Source organism: Neolamprologus brichardi, chromosome 8, assembly GCF_056152115.1.
Source record: "Neolamprologus brichardi isolate AB-2024 chromosome 8, ASM5615211v1, whole genome shotgun sequence".
NCBI lineage: Eukaryota > Metazoa > Chordata > Actinopteri > Cichliformes > Cichlidae > Neolamprologus > Neolamprologus brichardi.
The window spans coordinates 21,715,832-21,741,965 of NC_142111.1; the positions used below are offsets into that span (position 1 = coordinate 21,715,832).

Below are 26,134 nucleotides of genomic sequence, written 5' to 3' on the forward strand. Positions count from 1 at the left end.
AGCAAAAAGCTGAGCAGGTCTCCACTCACATTTAAAACATGAGCTTTGGGGTAAACAAAGTTTTTGAGTTTGAAGCCTTTATGGTTGCGCTCATGTTGTTACAATCCTACTAGATTGAAGTCCTACAGACTAGATGGCAAACTAAGTGGAAGTTATACACAATAAAACTTGCAAAGTTATTTTGTAGCAAGGTAAATGTTACACATAATTATTTTTAATTACATGTCTGTTGCCTGACTAATTATTATTATTTTCACTGACCAGCCATTTAGTTGTTATACAAAATGTATTAATGAGACCAAAAGCCCTGAATAGCTGTCTTCAAAAAGATTTTCTTTTTGTTGATCCAAGAGACCTTACAGAAAACTGGGTTTCCTGTTGTCTGAAAAGACAAATAAATAAACAAATACATTCTTCAGCTCCACTGTAGACAGAAATATTGTGATAAAAGTGACAACGGTGTTGGCTCACACCAGCCAGGTTGGCACAGTATCAGAGCGGAGCAACCTGAGAGCGATGATAACAAATTTATTGGAAGTGTGTGACAGGAACTGCAGACATCAACTTTCATTTGAAAAGGAAAACACGATTCTTGGTTTTATTATTGTAGCTGAATGGCCTTCGTGGGCAGACATTCCTGAGTGCACGTAACCTCTCCGGTCACTTTGTTGAGCACACCGTGAATGAACTCCCCTTTGCCTTCAGAGCTGCCTTAATTATTTGTGGCATAGATTCAACAAGCAGATCCTCACATATTGTTAACCATATTGACTTGATAGCATCAGACAGTCAGTCGAGCTTTGTGACGTGGAATGTTTTCCATCAGAAGATGTGTGCACTGTGGTCAGATTTAATACTCATGTCGCCCGTGGTCTACATCATCAGACTGAACCATTGATACAAGGCAGGCAACGTTTTGGTGAGCAGGTGTTTCCTGTTCTTAGCTGACAGGTGTGCTATTCTTCAGCTTTAGCCTATCTGCTTCAAGGTTCAACTTGTGCGTTCAGAGATGCTTTTCTGCATAGCTTAGTTACTACGAGTGGTTATTTGAGGTGCTTTCATATCAGCTTAAAGCTGTCTGTCTATTCTCCTCTAACCGCTCACACAAACAAGACATTTTCACCCAGAGAGCTGCTGCTTACTGAATATGTTCCCTTTTTTCTCTGTAGCCCCAGAATTGGTTCGGTGGAAAAACATGGGCTAGGCTAGGATTACGTTTAACCTCCTAAGACCGGAACTCTTCCACGGCATGCATTTTTAATTTCTCTTTGAAATTTGGGCATATTGGGGGCAGATGAATGTAAAAACAAAGAATTACCAGATTCTTTTTACCTTATTTTTGTTTTTAAGAAAAATGAGAGCCACATATGAGGATATCCGTTTAAACTTTTAGAACAGAGCAGTATAATGTCCTCGTAAGTGGATATCAGGCCCTTGTAGAGCAAAATTGAGTATTTTGGTCTAAATAACCCAAAATGTGATGTCCGCATATGTGGGCGCCAGGTCCTAGGACAGGGGTGTCAAACTTAAATTCACAGTGGGCCAAAATTCAAAACTGGAACAAAGTTGCGGGCTAACGTTAATATTTATTGAAATATATTTATTCCTCCAGATATAAGAATGAATCTTTTCTTATGGACTCAAACACGTTTTGCTGAAAAACAGAATATGGAACAAGCAAAGCTTAATACTAAACAATATATATATTAGCTGTATAATACCAGTAGGCCAGCTCTAATAGTAATTTGGTATGGCTTTGCGGGCCAAATGTAATTAGGCTGCGGGCCAAATTTGGCCCGCGGGCCAGAGTTTGACACCTATGTCCTAGGAGGTTAATCCATGTCTGGGTGTAAAGAAAAGAACATAACATGTAAGTTTAAGTTGCAGCACTTTACTTTGTTAAATAGATATCCTTAATTTAACTAGATAAAACTCTCAGTAAGAACAGTAAACATCTTCTTCAAGCAACCTGGCCAAAAAAAGAAAGTAAATATTTTGTGAGCGTAGATACAAATGTAGGCACGGGTCTTCATTTGATTGGGTATTTTCAGTATCCAGTACATACAAGTATGCAACTGGGTTTTCAACAAAAACAACAAGTGGGTTTAGTGAAAATATAGCAATTAAATAGTCAAAAACTGCTTTTAAATAAGTGAATAAGTAAATAAGTGTAAATAAATGTATTCTGGAGCTCAAACTGCATTGTTTTCTTTCCAACACATGTTCATACACGGATAAAAAGGATCTCTCCCCAGCACAGGTTAATGTCAAAAACGCTCTGTGTTTATTCAGCTTTAGTCTAGCTGTGCATTTGTGTTGGTAACAGAGGCAGAAAATAAAGGTTTCTTTTAATGAACATCTCAAATAAAAGCTATGAAAATATTTAAAGATTATATTAAAAAAATGTTTTGGCGTCTGTCTTCATCTTGATTACCTGCCATGCAGCAGACAGTCACAGCAGTGACGTGGTTATTTTCAGTGTCATGTGCTGTGTATCAGCTGATGTCAGCCTGACCAAACTGGGAAGTCCTGAGCTGGACTGGTGCTGCTCTTTGACCAGAGTACTTTTCCAGAGAATGCCGCTTTGAACTGGAACTCTGATAATGCCCTGAATTCTAAGCAGCCCAGGCTGCCCCCCCATTAAATTTATAAGGCTTGGCACCAGGCCTTACAATCCGTCTCCACGGCACACTGTTTCCAGACTGGTAGAAAGAACTCTTAGTAAATATTTTATTTTGAAATATGCAATTGTATTTGATTACTAAGAAATGTTTTTGCATGTAATTATTTGTAGTAAACATTAAACTGTGTTGCAATTTTTTCTGTCACATTTTGTTTTTATTCTTTGGATTAAAGATTATACTTTTTGTTTAAACATCTGAACTATTGGGACAATTTCTGCACGATTCCCTCATAGAGAGAAGAAAATATCCTTTTATTTTACAGAAATAATATGGGGACACTATTATATGTCTCGTTTTTACATTTGCACTGTTGATGATATAAACTGAATTATGTCAGGGCCAACTCTGGCAAACAGGATAGTCTTACTACTAGAGCGTTTTATATTAGTTGGGACAGTTTACTAGATCAGTGTTATTGATATGGTTTCTATTTTGTTTCAGGTCAAAGGAGCTTGCAAAGAAAAGCGTCTGGACTTCTTTAGGTTACTTGAAGGTTATATTGAATTCAAGTAACCTAAAGAAGTCCAGACGCTTTTCTTTGCAAGCTCCTTTGACTACGATGACCTGGATGACTGAGAACCTTCACAGACATATTTTGTTTCAGGTTGAGTTACATGTTACAGCAAGGCCAGGCAAAAAAGTATGCAGGGATCCTCCATAGAGGTCTAAATAATGACAAGAATCTGTAACCTTTACAAAAGCTGCAATGCGGTACTTTCACTAAAAGTAATGTTAAACTCCATTAGAGAGGTTACTTGCAGTTTCAGTCATCCAGGAAACTCCTGTGTTTGACATCCTGTAAGCTCTCCTGTGTGTTTGCGTATATGTGACGATGACCTTAGATAAGATCTATTCACTGAGTGGGAAATGACCTCAGCAAATAACACAGCTCATGGTGCAATGAGCTTGACTTGATTGTTCGTATCACTGTAGAGATTTTTACATTGCGCAAAGACTGATTGTGAAATACACAATACATTTTAAAGCAATAGGCCAGTTTATTCAGTTCAATTATGCTTTTAATGAAAACATTAAGGCTGCTATAATCTGTATTTTTACAGGAACAATGCATCAAAGGCAAAGTTGAAAGACGTAACTTGATTCAAAGTGAATTCCAGCTTTGCTGCTTCAGTTCATTGTTGTTGGTCTTTTGTGATAGCAGGCAGCAGCTACAGTTCCTGCTCCATGACAGAGAAATGTAGCTGGAGACTAGCTGGTGAGCACAGCATAGCATTTAGCAGGGAATGTAGCTGTGTTGTTCAAGTATTTGGAGGTTTTGTTGACGAGTGTAGAAAAGGTGGAGCTGAGATGTGGTAAAAGCAGAGCCAAGTGTTAAGCAAAGCTGTTGATATACTGGTTTTTGCTTTCATGTATGACCATCAACTGTGTGTAGTGATTGAAAGAACAGGATCAGAAATACAAGTGGCAGAAATTATTTTCCTCTAAAGGCTGTCTGGGCTCAGTCTTACAGATCAGTGAGTTCAGTTATTTTGTCAGAGCTCAGAGTAGAGCCACCGTTCCTCCAAACATCAAAGGAAAAAGGAAAAGAGCACGCTGAAGTGTTCTGATTAGCATCCCTCCTGGACACCTCCTAGCTGAGGTGTTCTACCCCAGACACACACATTGTGCCTCTTGACTGGCTTGGGATCACCTAGCCAGAACAGCTTGAGGAGGTGCATAGGGAGAAGGGAATTTTTAAGAAATCACACTCTTCTCTTTTTTTAAACTACTTTAAAGCTGCAGTTTAGCATTTGCCATCATCCATGTCATGGTAAACAAATTCTTCTGTAACCATTCTCAGTGATGCTTGAAAGTAATTGTATGTTAGTGAATTAAATTGTCTTTAATGAAGTGAATTCTGTATCAAACACTATGTGAAAATGGGTTTGTGAATGATCCCAGATGTGAAATTAAGATAATCTCCTGGAATGATAGGATGTGCCTGATGCTAACTTTAAATCCTTTCATCTACTTTGTTGAGAATACTGCAGGTTAATGGGCACATGAGCAAACAGTAATTTGAGAGTGCCTATTCTGTGCACTGTGTGGGCATCCATTCAACTACATGGGTGTGGTAGGCTGACGAATCACGGCACTGCAATCATGAAATCAGATACACACACACTGATTATCTGCCATCTTTTCAACCTTTCTGCTGTCACAGCGTGCTCAAATTCAGCCTGTTTCTGCTCTGCCTACATGGGCCACACCCTGAAATCCTGGCACACAGGGACAGATATAAACATGTGCACATACAGCATGTTCACTTTCCTCTTTCAGAATCCTCAGCTCAGCTTGATAATGACACATGTTTGCAGCTGTGACAGGTTAACTGCAAATAGCTCTTCAGCTGCTGCTACTGCTCCCCTTGGAGACACAGTTAGTCATCCGGGGTGCTCGCAGTAGATGTTAGGGTTGACTGCGTGTGTTTGGTATAATTATACTCCCTTTGCAGAAAAAATACACTTTACTTTTCAAAAACAATAATTTTGGATGCTCCCAGCATCAAATGCAGGTTTAACAGGTTTGTGAGTGTACACTTTATTCAAAACCTAGTGAGGGTTTAATCATGTTTACTACTGGGTAGCTGTAGCTCAGGAGGTAGAGCAGGTCACTTACTGATCAGAAGGTTAGTGGTTTGATCCCTGGCTCCTCCAGTCTGAGTGTGAATGTGTATGAATGTAGTTAGGAAGCAGTCAGTTTAGAGAAAGTGTGTGATTGGCTGAATATGGCATGTTGTATGGAGCACTTTGAGTCATCCAGGAGAGTAGAAAAGTGCTATATAAGAATCAGTCCATTCACTGTCTGAACAGAGTTTTGTCATGTTGCTTTTTGCACTATTATGTCTGGCACATGTTGTTATTACATGGCTTGATTAAGGTACACATTAGGCTGACATCTGGGGCCAGAGCTGAAACTGTTCTGGGCCAGCACAGGACCACCAGTGTGTCTGCAACTGCCTTTGTACTGGCCCATGTGTGGGCCACATCTGGCAAACCTGGTCTGGACCACCAAAGGGCCGTCATTCTTTGCAGTATGTGGCCATGTGTAAGCACATTCTGTGGGCCAGATCCTGGCCATACCAATTTTGCTATGTGGGTCAGTAGTCAGTCCCGTGTCTAGCCAGCTTTAAAAAATATTTGTTTTTATGTGTTGATAAGATGGATGTGATCATTTTGTACTAGTATAGTGTTAAATCTATGCTATAACCTGATGTGCATCTTCTCAGAAATGTTGCTACATGTTGCAGTTTTATAGATGCCAACAGCTGTGATAGGCCTGCTTGATAGAAATATTGGTTAACAGAAAGATTAATACCTCTGTAAAAAAAATGCAATAGGCAGAAATAAATGTAGCATGCTCATTATGCTAATATATAATACTCTGCCAGTTTAGACATGCCATTTTTCACATTTTCATAGTGCTGACAATGCATTTACACATTAATTTGGTACTGATCTTCTCTTCTTCCTGCATCCAAGATATGTTACCTCACTGCAGAGCGTTGTAAGCGCACCAGCAGATGAGTGTAAATAAAAATAATGAGCTCTTGTGTTCCTAAAGTTGCACAGGTACCACTATGCTTGTTTGTGATGTAATGCTTCCCAAAAGAAAGGCTGCATTAGTGACAAAGTACTTCTACTTCATCTGATTGTGATCGAATGTTATTGATTCTTTATTTAGTTACGTTGATTAGTTTCCTGAAATGTGCCTGAATAGAATATCAGTCAAGACAGGATAGCGAGTTAAATTTCTTAAGATGCAAATGCAAAAATATCTTCTTGCAAGTATCACGATAAATAACTTACTTCTACATATTTAATTTTAAGTCGGGGTTGTCAAATTCAATTAACTCAGTGCAGTTTGATGTTTAGCTTAATCCAGATGTGTCATTGAATCTGTAAAAAAAAATGTCCCATGCTGGCACCAATCAAACTTGAAAAAATGTATCAAGCAGAATAAATCCTGTGGTTTTTGGCTTGGATTTGGCCGGCTGTTTTTTCTTGGCTGGGTTTTAGGGAGTTTAACCCAGCAGGCATGTTGAAGACCACTTTATTTCTCTCAGACCCACTCTTATGAATGTTTTCCTATTTTGGCTCTTATTCAGCTTCTTTGAGCCCTCAAAGGGTTTACCACACACATTCTAATCTATTCATTTTGGCTAATAACATACAAGCTTTGGGGGATTTACTCAACTTATCTCCTGTTGCAAGGATTCATAAGTAAGCTTTGACAAAAATAATAGCCTCCAAGTTGTTTTTCTCAACATATTTCCAAAGTATTAAATAGTCTAAAATAAGCTTAGAACATTAAATATTACTGCTGTTTTAGGATAATAAATACTTTTCTTTTTACATAGGAAAAGTTTATTTTAGCAGCATTCGAAGATTCTAATTGTTTGTGCATTCATTTTTTCCTGTGTGTGTCTTTTGTTCAGCTCATTGTAATACATTGTATGTTTAGGATAATAATCATTTTCTCCTGTCTCTGTCTTCCTGCAGACAGACGTAAACGCTTGTTATCTGCGGGCTGCTCGGGCTGGCAACCTTGAGAAAGCGTTGGATTACCTGAAAAATGGGGTTGACATTAATATTTGCAATCAGGTAAGCTTGCTAATAAGACTGCACCATTGTAGAGTTTTTTAAAGTAAAATTTCCATATAAACAACTCAAACCATGTATCCACAGTCTTTTTATCGCTGAAACTCCAAACTCAGCTTTAAATTGTAGGAATAGTTCTTCTAGTTATTTATATAATTTGTGAAGCAGGCACAACCTTAGACTATTGCCATGCCTGCATGGTCACCAATTCAGCCTATGGTTTGTTGTGTTACATTCCCTAAATGCACGACTTACAGGAACTAAACTAAATTAGTTCAAGTATACCAAATGGTTTGGATTCAAAATCACACATAAAGAGTTTATATGTTGTATGTTAGTCTCAATAGAGACCAGATTTGCAGGGGAAAAGCAAAACAATAAAGATTATTTTAATTTAATCTCCATTCCTCTTCCTCTCTTTTCTTTCTCTCCAGAATGGCCTCAATGCTCTCCATCTGGCCTCGAAGGAGGGCCATGTGGAAGTGGTGGCTGAGCTCATCAAACAGGGTGCCAATGTGGATGCTGCTACTAAGGTGTGTGCCACCCAGGAGTCGCATAAACACACAATCACTCACACAGGCACACTATGCATGCATGAATTCACAGACACACACACACAAGGTTTGCTGAGTCTGCACCTTCCCAAAGTCACATTGATTAAGCAGCAGGAGAGGAGATGAATGGCTGCATGTGAGCAGAGAGGTCAAGTACTGATTTACTATAAGTCCTGTCGCAGACATTCGGGTATTTCACCACATAGGGCTTGTTGGTCTGGTAGTGTATGTAAAGTGTTTGACAGTGAAATGCTCCACTGCATTAAATTCATCCATTAGAAGAAAGGCGATTAAATTCACGATGATTGGATTTTCTGCCATGATGCTGACATCACCACACTAAACTAGGTTAGTGGGAGTAATTAGGTAATAACTCACAATTCTTACAGATGTTTCCCAGCACTGAAGCAGTCTGCTTACAACAATGTTTTTAAAAATACTAATACAGGGTCGTGGTATTAACACCAGAGACTTGCAGCTGATGCTATTTGTGCCCATGTGCCATGCACTATTAGTTTACTTTGTCTGATTTTTCATTATATTGTTCAAGATAGTTGATGGAGTCCCTCAAACCCTTCTGTAACACATCTGTGCGCATGAAAACTCCAAAATACTGGGTATAAATGTGTAAGCATTTGGTTAGGCTTGATAATGACTTATTAATACTATCTGAGCATGCTGGAAGTGAGTGAAAAGGCAGATGTAAAAACAGCTCAACAATTAATAAACAACCCTGCTACACAAGCTGACAATGTGATCCGATCAGCTAAAACTCTTCTGTTAAATCCAATTGCAGTTTAAGTAATTTTAGCCTATGAGCAGTTACTGTTGCCCCTGCAAGCTGCTGTGCAACCCCTCTCCACCTGAGCTTCCCCTTTTCATGCTAGTTTTATAGAAAAGGCAGATCTGATATTAGTCTGATATTAGTGCACATTTGCAGACAGCCTCTCCAGTAAGAACTTCACAGTGCTGCAAGTAGTTATTCACATAAAACACGATAGGCATGGTTACAGAAACCTAACTTGGTTACTCACATGGGGATTTTGTGTGACTATTCTGTTCTAATCTTTGAAAAGTCAACTTTCTAACTAGAATATCTGTCAGAAATGCTTCCAGAAGGTCAGATACCTTAGGAAACTCCATTATCTGTAACGTACCAAAGCTGATAATCCATTATAGTCCAGCTGCATATACAGGTGACATTTAATTGCACAGGGCAGAAAAAACACAAGAACAAGCGAAGAAAGGAGAGGCTTTTGTAGCCCTGCAGGTGTGAGCATTGTAATATATCAATAGTTCTCTGGGACTGTAACCTGAATCCTTCCAGAAGAAGACAAATTCTGGTTTTAATATGTGCTTATATAGTAACTATGCAAGTTTTTAAAGTGTGGCTGTAATGGCAGCCCTTGTAAGTGTTTTATGTGCGACATAAGTGAGCCAAGGAAAGAATACACTACTGTACATTTCATTCAGTCACAATTTATGTTATGCTGTGATGGGGGAAGCACTTCTATTCAATTTTAGCTTGAATAGCAAACTAAAACTACAACATTAACTATGTCAAGGAATGCTATAAAACTAGTCAGAAAATGATCAATTGCAGGTTTTCTCTGAACAGACATGTTACAAAAGCAGTTTAAAGGAGTCTGATGTGTATCCCTCACTCATACAATGGCTCCCAAATGAGCCATGAAAACTTCAAGAATCCCAAATTAATGTCAGAATCAAACCATTGTATCTTGTTCTAAACTAGAGTCAGCAGCAGTAGGAAGGAGAGGCGAAGCATGTGAGGAACGAAGCGAGGTGTATGTGCAGAGGGTTTAGTGGCAGTAAGAATGACAGCATGGCGACAGCTGCTGCTTGCTATGGATCACACACATATAACAGGTGCATCCATTAGAGCTGCAGTATGAGTAATGCACATATCAGACTAGCTCTGCTAGTCTTTTCAGTATGCCAAGTTTTCTTCTTTGTATTTCCATTTTGCATACCGTTGCACAGTATATATCTGTTATTCAAGTTGAACCGGTGTTCAGAAGTAATGCTATAACCTTAATTTTCACCCTTAACTAATATGTACATATGTGTTGTTCATGGTTATGTATATTTAATCTGTATATATCTGTATATGAATATGCTGGGTCTATGGACAAAGGGAAACAGTCAAAGTTTCTTTTGGTTGCACACAGTTAAACACTTGATGTGAAGTGCAAAAGATGCAGTCTTATAATTAGCTAGCTACTGACAACAGTTTAGCTGTTTATGTTTCCAAATGAACAGTATCTGACAGTTACCATAGACTGTGTTAGGGGCCTAACAAGTAACAATAATGTGGCATCACCATCAACAACAATCCTATCAAAGGACAGGTAAAGCATTACTCTAGAAATGCTGTTTATTTCGGTAACAAAGCGCAAGACCAAGTTGACTGGTTATGAAGTATTAGTGCTTGCAAGCTAAAGGCTAATAGGCTAACTGCTGGTGGCCTGACTGTTGGGCTAGTGCACTTGACTCAGTCGTGTCATAGTTAGCAGAGCTGGACACATCAGGATGCTCTATTACTCGATAAGTTAACTACTGTTAAATGCCAAAGTAAACAAAGAATAAAATTCATGCTAGTAAAGTTAGCATCAGTTTCTAGCATCAATCAGCAGACCAGCTAATGGATTCAGATTGTGTGCTCATTTTCATTCAGTGGGCAGCCCTTTAATCTGTGCTCGCCAACAGAACAAAAGACAGTGAAAATGAATGATATTCATGAACAGATATGAACAGATTGTGATTTGTAGACTTATTCAGTTTGTCAGTCTTCTGTTTTGGGGGAATATGCTATCTCCAAGCTTTACATTATAAATTATATTGCAAGATGCAATTATTATTTTGTTAGCTTAATTTTATTTATAGTTTGTGAGATTAGCGCTAATCATAGTTTGCATATATACACACACAGTCCCAAAGTTATATTAATTGTCCTTTCCTGTGAATTCTACTTTATGATTTACAGAAGTCACAGACAATGATATCATATTGCAGCAAATATTAAGGTTTGACTGAGATAGGACTTTAATAAAAAGTGATATTTTTCACTCAATTTGCAGCAATCAGACACTGAAGCTTGTAAAAGTGCTTTAAACGCTTCCATAGCCTTAAGTCAATCCATGCTGCTTTTAACTCTCCTGCACTCCCCCAGAGAGATGTGTGTGCAGTTTGCACCTCTGCTGTAAACAAGCAATATGCAAAACATTTCTCCTGTGTGACTCATAAACATCCACATAGCCCAGGCCTTTACATGCATCCAAAAAGCTAAAAATAATTCTTCCTAAGTTTTCCTCGAATTTTAAATGTTTGTTTTGTTTCTATTCTTTAGAAAGGAAACACTGCCCTCCACATAGCTTCTCTTGCTGGACAGACAGATGTGGTGAAGGAGCTTGTCACCCACGGTGCCAACGTCAATGCTCAGTCTCAGGTAAGGCATCCCCTCTCGAAAACACAGACACGTGAACTCACAAGGCTGTACAGTGAAATCATCTCTTTTGGAAGACGATGTTTGAGATTGTGCATTCATCCAGAAGAATGTGTACATACAGGGTCCATTTGTGTGTGTGTGTGTGTGTGTGTGTGTGTTTGCTTGCTGTGTCAGCAACTCTGCTGTGCAGCTTAGCCCACATTCGATAGTCAGCATGCGCACACACTCACAGTGGACTTGTCACCGCAGCAACTATAACGATGTCACTGTGAAGGCTTTGGCTGCAGCTGATGAGAGGAGGAAAATGACATCAGTATTGATGACCTTTAATCTTTAGTGCTGACCTGAACTTCTTTCCATCTCCGATTTTACTTGAAGAGTAGGAGAAGGTCAATTGATTTTAATGCAAATTCTAGTAGTTACCAGTGTACATCACCAATGTCCATCACTGTACCAGATTTAGTCATTACAATGCAGTTGCAATACTTGTGTTAAAAAGTATCTTTAGTTATCTGCACAGTGCCACGTTCTTTTTCCCAGTGTGAACTTCAGCATTTTGTCCTCTCTTTTTCTACTGACACTTGATTCCACAGTAGAATTACAGTAGCGGGCAATGTGAAGCTTTAGTTTTTAACCATGCAGTCAAATTTGTGTCATTTAAACACTAAAAGAGTTAGTTTTGTATGACGGTATGTTTATGTGGGACTGTAGCCTCAGGTTTATGCTGTTAGCTGGTAATTATGAGACCCTCATGGAGTAACATGAAAATAATCTAACAAGCAGTGTAACAAAATTGCTCTCTTCAAGGAATAATTAAGTAACAAATAATTTGTAATACGTTACTGTGTTCATGGCATCTAAGGAGTAGATGTTTAGGATCTCTCCGACAGTAATGGGTGGTGCTTATTCTCTTCTCATATTAAAAGGGGCTTATAAACCAGAGTGTCACTATAGCTAAGTTTTTTGAACAGGCAACCCATATGCTGAAGGCTGCAGGGGCCTTGTTTCAAAAATGGCCCAGTCTATTTCCTCCATATTAATCCCCATTAGTCTCTCTCTACTTTTCTGTCTATGCTTTACTGTCCCTGTCCAATAAAGGATAAAAATGATTGTTCTGAAAAATGCTTTATGGAGACAGTGGGGGTATTTTTCTCTTGTACTTTCTGGGTCACTAGACACACCGGGGACATATAGTTATGATTCGAAAGAATGAAAAAGCGGATTTTGCATAATTTGCCCCCTTTAAATTATGCGTATAACGAGGAAAGCATTTGGTGCAGTGACACCAGAATAACTACAAAGAATGGAAGAGGAGGATGAAGAGGAGTTTTTTTGCATGCTGAAGTGGTTTTTGGATGCCTGTGTTGCTATGGAGATATGTTTTCTTATATCTAGTGTGGTAACACACACACACACACGCACACAAACTTGTCAGCTTCAGCCCCACACTGACTTTTATCTACATTCTTATCAGGTGTGAGGTATGTGTTGAGGTGACGGTATGTACACCATGATAACGCTGCTAGAATATAACATTTGTGTGGGGTGGTGGAAGTCAGGGAAAAATAATCTCCCTGCTTTCAAGTATGATTGGGTCATCGTAGTTTTAGTGTATAACAGCATGTGTGGCAATCAGGTTTTCTGAAAATCAAATTAAGAAATCTTTTATAGAATAAAAACCTGTTTTGCAGTCAATTTCACGCCTGACACATCAAGGTGCTTTATCACATTATGCAGAAACCAATATTGCCAAAAAGCAGTACTGCTTATTGATGTTTCAGCACTGCCCACAATGACCTAATGTAAGCAGAGATATTAACAGGATTAATCACCTTATCACCTGACTCCTTGATATCAGTCTGACCAACATTTGTTGTGTTTTTAGTCTATTAACACTAGTTTTTTTAATCATTTGTATTGTAACTTCATTTAGTTTATTTTGTCAAATGTGTTTTACTGTACAGGTTCTATATTTTTCTTTAGAAAGAAGGTATAGATGTCTACATAATGTCTTTTAGTAGGGATGCAACGATACCAGTTTTTTCAAACCGATACGATACCGATACTTGGATCTGAGTACTTGCCGATACAGAGTACAAAAACCGATACTTCTACCACACACACACACACACACACACACACAAATACAATTAATTGGAAGACAGGTTTTATTTTATTCTCTGCCGATAAAAAATAAAAAAAATTTCAAGTGAAAAATAAGCACTTCTGTTAAATTATTGCGGAGTCTCCACATTGTAATTTAACAAAATATCACTGAACTATTGGCACTGTCTCGAGCTTTCAGAATAATAAATAAACACTTCTGTTTATTTATTATATTTCATATCACAGCTCGAGTATGCTGAGAAGACGGTGCAATCCTATGTTTTCCACAACCGGCATTGGCTGGTCATCCAGAGCGATAAAATGAGTCAGAGCCTCTGTTATTTTAACTGCCTGTGGATTTTCTCTTGACATTTTTCATCGCTTTTCCAAAACCTGAGTTAAAGTTGGCTGTTCCGGTCCACACTGCTGACATTTTGTTTAGCCTAGCTACAGCAGCCTCCAGTTTCTCTTTTTTTCTGGAGCTGCCAGTCTCACTCGCCTAACCCTGTGCCTGTTTAGCGCGAGATGTCCCCCTAGTGGCCAATCTAAAAAACTACAACAGAAATGACAAGCCACTCTCTGATTAATGAAATAAGTTGGTATCGGTTAACTTTTACGAGTATGAGTACACACACATTTTACAGTATCGGCCCCGATACCCGATACCAGTATCGGTATCGGTGCATCCCTATCTTTTAGTCCACATGCAGAATTTTATTCATATTTCTGTTTTTTCCGATATACGATAATTTCTTTGGGGTGAGAAATGACAATCACAAATCCATCTTTCTGTAAGGGTCATTATTTTATATAACTGGAATTTAACTGAGACACTATTATTTGGTACTAATAGAAGTATTTTTTTTTATACAAGCATGCAAACACTTTATCAATATATACAAAATAAAGCATGCTTCGGTGTCCTTGCGCTGTTTTTGTCTTGGTAAAGTTTCATTAATTACCTCTAATTCCCTTTAAACATTAAATTTGACACATAGATCGAGAATCTGTTAGAGTGTGTCATTCTTCAAACATTAACAGCATCATTTCTTCTTTTGTTTCTCTGCAGAATGGCTTCACTCCGCTGTATATGGCAGCGCAGGAGAATCACTTGGACGTGGTGCAGTTCTTATTGGACAATGGCTCCAGCCAGAGCATCGCCACTGAGGTAAAGGCAGTCTGTCATACACATATACAAAACACAAAGACACAACCTAACATGTGTTTGCACATGCTCACAAACCCATAACATCTTCAAACGGCTACCAACCCCCTCTGTAATTACACTGCAACATTATCACCATCGGTTTCTTTGTTTCAAATGTTAGATTAGTGCCTGCGCCCGCTAGCTCATTTAGCAGACGACCGGTGAAACATATGAGGTCACTGTTTATTAGGGTTAGAAAAAATAATTATTTTTCAGAGATTAATCTGTTGCCTAGAGGGAGTAAAGAGGCAGAGTGATTAGAGTGAAGGAGGTAGAGACGGGAGCAGCAGCAGCAGCATGTGTTCGTTCAGAGTGACCTTGACTGTCTTCAGCTGCCAGCAGAGGGAGGAACCGGTGACGTTAACAGGAGAAAAAGCATGAGTGGCGAGACCAAGCGCTACGCTGTGAGTGTGACACAGCGATCCATCATCTGCAGTAGTAAAGCAGACGGCTGACTGCCACCATTGCAAGACTAAAGTGTGACGATCATTTTTCATTTTAGTCACATCTTTCTGATCCATAATCATTCTAACTGACACATGAAAAAACTTTAGCATTTCTTCCAAACAAGTTAATTTTCCTTTCATACAAAATGTAGGGTTAGGCTAAGGTTAGCACTAATGACGACTTAGACCTCAGAGCGTTAACAAGAAGAACTCATTCTGAGTATGAATCATTTAAATACAAGCATCTGTACATTTAAAATTTTGGCTATGTTGTTGTATAAAACAGCTGTTATTTTAGCAAACATTATTTAAAAAGTTTTTTGATAGGGATTAATACACATGTTGTGCTCTAGTGAAAAATAATGACAGGACAGGAAACAATGAAGCTCCAAAGTGCACAAAGATAAAAAATACCAGGTATCAGATACCCGCACAATGTTGTAAGTAGGATCAATCAGACTCATCCTTTTAAAATATACTTTAAAGCTTTAGTTTGAAGGTAATTAGAGAGGTGCCTTTTATGTTCTGCTCATGTGTTCTGCAAATGCACATTTGATGCTGCTTTTATCTTATTAGTATTCGTATTAGTGCGGTGTTTACAGAACTGTGTCTGAGGCATTTCACATTGGCACCTCATTTTTCCTCCTCGTCTTTCTTCCTTTTATCTCCTCCTCATTTCCTTTCCATGCCCTCCATCATTCTTTTGTCTGCCTCCGACTCCTCCTGCTCGCCCTCTTATTCCACAGCATCTCACTCTTCTCCTCTTTTCACCCTTTTCGTGACTACTCCAGTGGGGTGACACCAATGTGAATTATTCATGTGAGGAAATATATCTATGAAGCAACTCCTGCTGTTTAATAATTCATGTTTAAGCATTTAATTAGAGAACAAAGCCTTTATAAGAAATATTTGTCTATATTTGAGCATATTAGAATCATCTTTTTTGCCATCACTTTATAAGGAGCTTTACAAAATCTCTTTATTTTTAGTGTGCAACTTTGCTGATACCCCATCAGAATAACTTGATTTTTTTTAATAACTCGCTTTGTATTGTTCAAAAACTGGCTCGTGCTATTTTGGTAAGAAGGAAATTGTGCTCTGTCACTTTCCATTTTTAAGCTTTTAAATGAAGATCAAAACCCTGTCTTTGCCTTTTTGTTTGCAGCTGCTGATGCTGTTGTTTGAGTCCCAAAGTATTTTTAGGACATTAAACTAGTTTTTTTTCTCTTTTCCTGATTCCTAAATCAGATGAAACGGGAGCTAGTGCTTAGGGATGGATTGTGACCTTCAAAATTGTTACAAAGCCTAAATTTATGCATTTGAATGTGTTTGTGTGCCCAGGGGTATGCGCATGTGTGGGTGTGTTTTGCAAACATGTTTTTGGATCACATTATGAATGTGTGTCAGCCTGTTTATGCACGTGCCTCTGTGTGTGTGTGCGTGTCTGTGCAGGCGAGGGGGTGTTTGTTTCTCGCCCTCACTGATTATTTGTGTGAGCGGCGTTGGATCTCTGAGGGGGGAGTTTCGGCTTTAATGTGTGGGTGTCTAGTGATGCAGAGTTGGTTTTATCTAGACAGTTGGTGGCCTGTATAAACATACAAGTGTGCACACAGACACACATAAACACACAAAGACACACATACGTGCAGAGTATGTTGTTTTCCTTGCAAGGAATCTTTCCTTTGATGAGTCATAGACGCTCTCCTAGTAGCATCTTACATTTATCTTATTGCCTGTGTGAGTCAGTGTCTACATATAGTATGTATATGTGTGTGTGTGTGTGTGTGTGTTTGTGTTTGTGTTTGTAGGCAGTATGCAATCTCATCTTGTCTGCATCCTAGTATGTGTCCATTAGCAGCTAAATTTCCTTTCCGTTCGTTCTTAAGTGAGACACTGAACTTACTAAAGCACTTACAGTATCTAAAACTAAAAGGCTTAAATTGCTGAATGGTTATGTGTAGGGCTGTGCGATATAACCAAAGTCTCATATCCCAATATAAGAATTCTATCGTCCGATATAAATCACAAAAATGTAACATTTTTTGTAAATTCTGTGAATCTCGGGCAGCTCGACTTGCGGGAAGTGTTTCCAGCTGCGCGTCATGTAGCTGGAGTCCAGTGTTTTAATAGATGCATGAAACGATACATTTTTAGACATAAGTTCTAACGGCCGCCGTTTTCTTTGTGAGTATTTATTACACGGCGTGCTGCAAGGAAAAGCCTGTTCTAACGTTTGAGTCTAAGGTTTATTTTTTTTAGCACCTGGCGGCTCTTTTTTTACTTCTTATCCCTAAATAATCTGCTCTTTCACGTGATTCAGTTTATTTTGAAAAGTCTCAACAGGATCTTGAGCTTTATTGTGAAAGGTTTATGTGGAACATAAAGAAGCGGACACGCAATGGTGTTACCGTCGTTGTTGCTAACGACAACGCATAAAAACAGGCGCTTGTCCGTCTGTAGTGTGGTTATATTAAATATAAGAGAAAGAAAGAACTTTAATAAATTAATATAGCCACTACAGTGTCCATCAAAACGATGAAAAATATTGCCCTAAACAGTTTATTTTGCGACACCACGAAACAAACGATAGCGTAAAATGAAACGATAGACGTTTTTATATCGTCATCCGATATATATCGTTATATCGAACAGCCCTAGTTATGTTATTGCCCTTTACTTGTTCAGCGCCTGTATGTAAATTTGATCATAGGGACTTAAATATTGTTGAATTATAAAGGTGACTGCCAGTGTCTCAGTGTCAACTAGTGTCTTGAGTTTAACCATAAAGCAGCCAAGCTATTTTATAGCAACAGTTTTATGATAACCTCATATTTTATACATAACTTAATCTACCGTAAGACGTAATAATTATCCATGACACACAAGAATCGCCTTCTTCCTAGAAGATTGCTCAGAATTTAGTGAAACTTGCACACAGTGGTCATATACGGGGTTCAAATTCACTCAGAATCACATTTTCTTCTACATTAAAGTTCAGTTTAATTCAATTCACTTTTATCTATATAGCACCAAAGCACAACAACAGCCACCTGAAGACGCTTAATATTGTAAGGTAAAAACCCTACAATAATACAGAGAAACCACAACAGTCAGACAATCTCCTATGACCAAGCACTTTAGAAACAGTGGGAAGGAAAAACTCATTTTTAAGAGGAAGAAACCTCTAGCAGAACCGGGCTCAGGGAGGGGCAGCTTTAAGGCTTGCTAGCTATGCAGCATTCTGTTAGCCACTGTTCACTGCAACTCTGACTCTAACATGCATAACATGCATCTTTCTCAGCCCTACTACAGCTAGTATCTTTCCTAATTTAGCTCTTAACAAGTTCCTAAGGAGTTCTGTTTTCTATGACAATGTCAGGCATTTTCCTAATGGGGGCACCAACACAAAAGGGAGGAACCAGTGACGTTAAAAACACCACCCACAAAAGATTATAGTTTTCGGTTTTTAATCATGCCAGCTGCCGATTGAATGGATGAATAGTTTGATAGCTGCCGAAATGTTTTAAATATAGAGCGCAATCTGTGAGTGCCAACTTAAGAATCTGTCATTTTATGCTTCTTCCGTGTTGGTCGTCAGTAGACAGGCATCAGATTTAATGTGTGTAATCTGAAATTGTGAACTTGAAGTGAAAATGTGTAATTGAATTCACTCTGAGAGTATTAGTCACATTCACAGCAGCAAGAAAATAAAAGTTCAGGCTCTGAGAGAACAAAGGCGACTTGATTAAGTCTCTCATTGTCTTATAAAAGCGACGTGCCTGAATCACGAACAGCTGTCACTTTACCAGCTAGAAGCAGCTACAAACGTATCATATGCCATCTCTGAAAGTGTGACTGTCAGCTGACGTCAAGAAGAAAGGAGTGTCCGTGATTATTAAGATGACATTTTAGGATTCTTAGCTCTGATTAAGGTTGTGTTGAAACCTCCAACAGGAGATACAAGCACACGCCTCTTCTTGCCCCATACTTAAAGATGGCGTCCAAACTGCAGTGCTTCGGATGAGAAAAGAATACTAACGTGACTCTGGAGGCACACTGGCCCTGTGTCCCTCTCATCTGCTTTATAAGCCGACAGCCCTTCTGATTTATATCATGCAATTTTACAGAGGATGGCCAGGCTGTAAGGACAGCAGGCAGACACCTCAAGGGAGTTTGATTCAATTTTTTTGGCTGATGATTTAAAGCGCCAGCAGCCAAAAGAAGTCATGTATAAAACATGTTTAATTCCCACTGCAGGACTTTAAATCACATCAGGTGAGCTTTGGAAAATGTGACCTGGTGTGCTTAAATACTTTATATCTTTATATGTAGGTTTACCCACCACTTTTTTCCAGACTTAAATATATTATTATATATAAGGCTGATATTTTTGCCGACTTTTTTTTTTAATAGAAAGAAAATGAAAGTAGAAGCAGCTGGTGGTCAACACATTTTTGCTTTACATGCAAAATATTCCCAGTTTGATTCCGGGTGGAGACACGAATCCAGTGTCAGGGTTTCACAAGCCAGTTTAATCCAAGCTCAGATAAAGGGGAGGATTCCTTCAGGAAAGGTATTTCAATTCAATTCAATTCAATTTTATTTATATAGCGCCAAATCACAACAAAAGTCGCCTCAAGGCGCTTCATAGATACAGAGAAAAACCCAACAATCATATGATCCCCTATGAGCAAGCACTTTGGCAACAGTGGGAAGGAAAAACTCCCTTTTAACAGGAAGAAACGGCAGAACCAGGCTCAGGGAGGGGCGGGGCCATCTGCTGCGACCAGTTGGGGTGAGAGAAGGAAGACAGGATAAAAGACATGCTGTGGAAGAGAGACAGAGGTTAATAACAGATATGATTCAATGCAGAGAGGTCTATTAACACATAGTGAGTGAGAAAGGTGACTGGAAAGGAAAAACTCAATGCATCATGGGAATCCCCCGGCAGCCTACGTCTATTGCAGCATAACTAAGGGAGGATTCAGGGTCACCTGGTCCAGCCCTAACTATATGCTTTAGCAAAAAGGAAAGTTTTAAGCCTAATCTTAAAAGTAGAGATAGTGTCTGTCTCCCGAATCCAAACTGGAAGCTGGTTTCACAGAAGAGGGGCCTGAAAACTGAAGGCTCTGCCTCCCATTCTACTTTTAAATACTCTAGGAACAACAAGTAGGCCTGCAGAGCGAGAGCGAAGTGCTCTAATGAGGTGATATGGTACTACAAGGTCATTAAGATAAGATGGGGCCTGGTTATTTAAGACCTTGTATGTGAGGAGCAGGATTTTGAATTCAATTCTGGATTTAACAGGAAGCCAGTGAAGGGAAGCCAAAACAGGAGAAATATGCTCTCTCTTTCTAGTCCCTGTCAGGCCTCTTGCGGCAGCATTTTGGATTAGCTGAGGGCTTTCGTAAAAAAAAAAATCTGTGCCAAATCGAATATGCAGAGCCGTCTGCTGTGGTGACCTATTGGGAAATAAGAGAGCAGTTAAAATGACTTCGTAGTAGTGTAAGCAGCAGTTCCTGAACTCAGATGAGTTTCTTAAAAGTTCTTCTAAAGATAGTCATGTTTAACACATTTGCTCTTTTCTACCAATTTTACCATTGTTATTATTTTATTATTATTATGATGCTTCCGATTTTGCCCAAATACCTGAAAAACTATTGACATCCACCTTCAGGCTTAGTTATAATTTCTAGTGCAATAGCAAGTGTTAGCTTGCTAAGCTAAGAGGTTTTACGTAATAAAATATGTGCATTACATTAGCATGTATTCACTGCCATTATACCGTATGCAGTGTTGGGGAGTAACGGAATACATGTACCGCCGTTACGTATTTAAAATACAAAATATGAGTAACTGTATTCCGTTACAGTTACCGTTTAAAAAGGTGGTATTTAGAATACAGTTACTTTGTTGAAATAAATGGATTACACGGCGGTACTTCCCTGTTTCATATTGTGGCGGGTCAGGCCTGTTTGGGTTTTGTTTGACAGCTACGTTCTGTTGTTCCAGGTGGCAGCGTAACGGTTGCCATGGTTACAGGGTGACGCTCTCTCTCTGCGTGTTTCCTGGGTGAGAGAGGCCTTTTTGTTGTTGTTGTGCTAAGCTAATAGGCAGAATGCTACCGGTATAGCTCTAAAGAATGTAGCATCATAGGCAGTGTAGTCCGTGCTGCAGGGAGAATGGACTGCCATACACGTTATGTGTCTGTGAGCGAGGGAGGAAGAAAAAGGAAAAGTACGAGCTGTCATCGAGCAAAAACGGGAGCTGGAAGCATGTAAATATAATAATAACCACTGCAGCCAAGAAGAGAGCCTGACGAGCCCAGTTGTAAGTAAGCTATTAAGACTTGACTGTACACAGTGTTCGTGTTTTCCTCCAAAAACAATACGTTCCGTTGGAGCAGCCTTTCAACGCCTCTCTCTGTCTCTCACTAGCAAAGTTGACCCAGACAACAAAGTAAAGCTAGTTTTCAGCTACGAGCCCGACACAGAACCCACCGTATTAGCCAGAGGTCCCTTTACTACGGTTCGGAGCCGCGGACCTTCAGTAACAGTAATAAATCACAGCAATAGTACATTCACGTAGTTGTAAACAGCATGATAATATATTAAGTAATCCAAAGTATTCACAATACGTTACTCTCATTGAGTAATGTAACGGAATACGTTACAGAATACATTTTGGGGCATGTATTCTGTATTCTGTAATGGAATACATTTTAAAAGTAACCTTCCCAACACTGACCGTATGTTTGCATGCTGTTGTTAAAGGGTGTCATACTTTGGGAAAACACATTGATATATTACAGTTGACTTTTTCTGGTTTGCAGGACGGTTTCACTCCGCTGGCGGTTGCACTGCAGCAGGGCCATGACCAGGTAGTTTCCCTTTTGCTGGAAAATGACACCAAGGGGAAGGTCCGCCTCCCAGCGTTGCACATCGCTGCACGTAAAGATGACACCAAGGCTGCCGCCCTCCTCCTCCAGAACGACCACAATGCTGATGTGGAGTCTAAGGTATGAGCTATGAGCTGGACTACACTTCTCACAATGACCTGCTGTTTTGTCGTGTCTGAGATCTGGTCTTACTCATTCATAGTCCCATGACACCTTTCATGTATTATGGGTGCGATTCCTGTTACGTCTTTCTTCACGAAGGTACCTGCCAGGGTTAGCGGTGGTTAGATAACTGCTGACCGTAGCATACAAACATCAAGGTGGGCTACATCTTCTAACTTTACTTCAATCATGAGAGGGAATAAGGATATTTCCAAACTATTACACCTATTTCTTTTTTTTCCAACCATGTCTAAAGACTTTATTTCCATTGGTGATGTAGAAAACAGAACCATTTGTCTTTTAAAAATCCCATTTTCTGTTTCCTTTACTTTCAGTCTGAGATTTAGTGACTGAAGTCTCACAAAACAATAAACTGTCCATATATCAAACTACATTGAATTATGTACATTATATTAAATTATTTTTAATATAAATATAAACCAGTGATATAACTGAAATGTAATGTAATGGGATAAAACCCCAAAACATCAAAAATATTTACAAGTAACATGGGTTACAATGTCATTTGTACTTTATTTGCATGGAACCGACCGTCAATCACATATTACATATCATAGGATAGGGCAGAAAAGAGATTGTCTTTGCTAAAGACTAAAATGCTTTTAAAAATCGATATGAAAACTAAGAATAGTCTACTAACAACACAATCGTTCAAGACTTCCATTAATATGGAATACGTTTTGAATTATGTGATTCTCTGGATTAATTAAGGGTACACCTTAAGCTGTGGCCTTGACTACCCTCCCCCCAATACACCTGTATACTTGTGGTGTGTGTGTATAATTCCCACAGGGTATCATTGGGCTATGAATATTTATTAGTTCCTTCTGTTGTTCTGTGTTGATAGTTCTATTAGTCGTTTAAGTCCCAGACAAGTTTTCTGTGGGACAAAAAATGAGCAAGTGTTCATATTTTGGATTTTTAGAGGCACTCAGGGCAAGAAACAATATCATCAAAAACAACAATACAGCTACATTTACCCCAAGGACCATTCTCATTGTAGAATCAATACACACTGTAAGGGAGAGTTGCAGTCCATTCCCCAGTTTTGTGTACTTCTATGTGACTGCTTTTTGGTTCTTTTCGTTGTTTACAGCCACATTGTCACATACCCATCCTACAGCTTGATGCAACCATGATGTCGGTGTTGCAGTTGTTCTTGTTGTGGTGCACTAACCACCTCATTCTCTCCTCCTCCTTTTGTTCCTCCCTCTACTTGTTCCTTTTTCTTACAAATCCCCCCTTTTCCCTTCTAGATGATGGTGAATAGAACAACAGAGGTACATCTTCTCTTCTCTTCTCTTCTCTTCTCTTCTCTTCTCTTCTCTTCTCTTCTCTTCATTGTTCACTCATAGTCACCATTGCAAAGCCTTCTGTCTGCTAGCATGAGCACTAGCACTAAATGCTGGCATGAAAGCTTTTGCTGCTGAACCCATGTGCTCATTTTTTTAAGCCTGCATGGCATTTTGACTTTTTTATTTATGTGTACGCAGTTGCTCGCTGCTATAGTTTATAACATTGTAAATTCAGCAGCGCAGTGCATCTGGAGGATTCACAGCGTTTCCCTTGCTCCTCATTTTGTCATGTTACAGCCTTATTCCAAAATGAATTGAATCCATTATTCACCTCAAAAATCTACACGAAATAGCCCATAATGACAAAATGAAAAAAAACCTTCCTTGAAAATCTTAAAAAATGTATTAAAAGTAAAAAGCTGTCTATATAACATCCCATAGTTGACAGTGCATGTCTGAGCGCAAACCAGGCCATAAATTCCAAGAAATTGCCTCCGAGACAGGATTGTATTGTGACACAGTTCTTGAGAAGGGTACAGAAAAACTTCTGCAGCATTGCAATTACAGTCCAAAGTCTTTTTCAGTATGATGCTGCTGTACAATCTTGGCTGTTTTGGGGCAATTTCTCTCATCCTTCTCTGCAGAACCTCCCAAGCCCCATCAGGTTTGATGGGGGGCGTCGATGTATAGCTGTTTTCAGATCTCTCCAGAGACGTTAGTGTGGTTTCAAGTCTGAGCTCTGGCTTGGCCACTCACAGACATTCACAGAGTGCTCGCAAAGGCACTTCTTTGTGTTCTTGGCTGTGTGCTTGCAGCCGTTGTGCTGTTGAAAGATGAAGCAGGTTATCGTCAAGGATGTCCCTGTACATTTCTGCATTCATCTTTCCAATTGACCCTGACTAGCCTCACAGTTACTGCTGCTGAAAACGTTCCCATAGCATGATGCTACCACCACCATGTTTCACTATAGGAATGGTATTGGCCAGCTGATGAGCGGTGCCTGGTTTCTTCCAGACGTGATGCTTGGCATGCAGATCAAAGAGTTTGTGGTTTCACCAGACCAGAGAATTTTCATTTCTCATGGTCTAAGAGTCTTTCAGATGCCTTTTGGCAAACTCCAGTCCTGTGCCTTTTACTGTGGCGTGCCTTCCGTCTGGCAACTCTACCATACGGGCTTGATTAGTGGAGTGCTTCAGAAACCTTTTTCATTAACGGATGTTGGAGGCCACTGTGCTCATTAGGATCTTTAATGCTGCAGACTTTTTCTGTACCCTTCCGCAGATCTGTACCACAGTACAATCCTGTGTCGTCAGCCTACAGACAGTTTCTTGGACTTTATAGCTTGTTTTGTGCTCTGACATGCACTGTTAACTATGCAACCTTATATAGGCAGTTTTTAACTCTTAATAAATTTGCAACAATTTGAAACAAGCCTTTTTCACTTTGTCATTATGGGGTATTTTGTAGAATTTTGAGGGGAAAATGAACATATTCATATTCCATTTTTGGAATAAGGCTGTAATTTGACAAAATGTGGAACCAGTGAAGTGCTGCATATGCTTTCCAGATTCACTGCATAATGTATTTCTACACTAGGGTAATACCATCAGTATATCATCACAGCCATATTACACATAGCACTTTGCAGAAAAGTAATACCTACTTGATTTTAACAATTTAAATAAATGTATTTCATGGTTTATATAAGTGCCGTCCAAGACACATTCAACTTCTTCCAGTTCCAGTACAATACCAGTGTATAGCCTCCAAAGTTTCAGCTTTTTGAGTCTGAACCAGACAATATCTGATATAAGTTTATAGTCCCTGCATCTAAAAGGATATCTGGTTTTAGATTACTGTGTAATATGTTCTTGGGAACATCTACACCATGTGTCCAAATTGTTACTACATAAATTTAACCTATATTTGTAAAAGTGTAATGCTAAAATGCCCCAAATTTTTGCCCAGTCTCACAAGGTTAAAGAATCCTCAAAAAATTCCTAGATGGAAAATTCCAGATGTAGATTCAAAAGTAAAATTTTTCAAAGTTGTGCCAAGGTATGGTGGCTCTGAAAGGTCAAACGCACTTCAACCGAAGGAAACAGTAGAGACTAGAAATAGGCTCCAAAAGTGCACAAATCACAACAGGAGTTGAATAAAACACAATGAAAGTTGAATTATTATAACAGGAAAAAACTAAAACCTTAAAACAACCCTGAAGAGTTTTTGAGGAGACACTAATGTGACAGAACAGCTATATGACAAGCTAACAGTAAACAGAATAGGAAACATGCATTATATGAATTGTGCATTATCTTTTTCGTCCTCACAAAACAGATGAATCCTCCACTTCTTTTAAGCATCTCCCGGTGCAATCCTTATTGTGTTTCCGTTTCCTTTATTTCAGGAGCTGTTCTGTCACGTTAATGTCTCCCCCAAAAATATTTCTGTTGTGTTTTTTTCTGTATTTTTTCTACTTCTATTCTGTTTTTATTCAACTTCCATTATGTTTTGTGTTGTTTTACTGCAAATCTGCCCAAAACTTTTGGAGTAATGCTGAAAACAAACAGACAAACCAAACCGTTACTAAAATGTCTTTGGTGGAGTTAATTGAGCTTCTATCAGTGAAATCCAGCAGGGTACCAACAGAGGCATCAAGGTGTAAGATTTGAGTTTGCATAACTTAAAAAAAGA

At 39.0% G+C, this 26,134-nt stretch overlaps 1 protein-coding gene across 27 annotated transcripts in view; it reads left to right on the plus strand.

The window, feature by feature from the left end:
• The window catches only part of LOC102779841 (ankyrin-3-like), a 184,301-nt gene that overhangs the window by 80,313 nt on the left and 77,854 nt on the right, over positions 1–26,134 (plus strand). For 25 of the 27 annotated variants that reach the window (XM_087844839.1, XM_087844858.1, XM_087844856.1 and 22 more), the window contains exons 2-7: positions 7,187–7,288; positions 7,720–7,818; positions 11,207–11,305; positions 14,481–14,579; positions 21,897–22,082; positions 23,402–23,425. In XM_087844839.1, the coding sequence (XP_087700965.1) occupies positions 7,187–7,288; positions 7,720–7,818; positions 11,207–11,305; positions 14,481–14,579; positions 21,897–22,082; positions 23,402–23,425 (609 nt within the window). Of the gene's footprint in view, positions 1–7,186; positions 7,289–7,719; positions 7,819–11,206; positions 11,306–14,480; positions 14,580–21,896; positions 22,083–23,401; positions 23,426–26,134 lie in introns of those variants that run through there. The other 2 variants (XM_087844833.1, XM_087844857.1) reach the window with 1 other exon arrangement.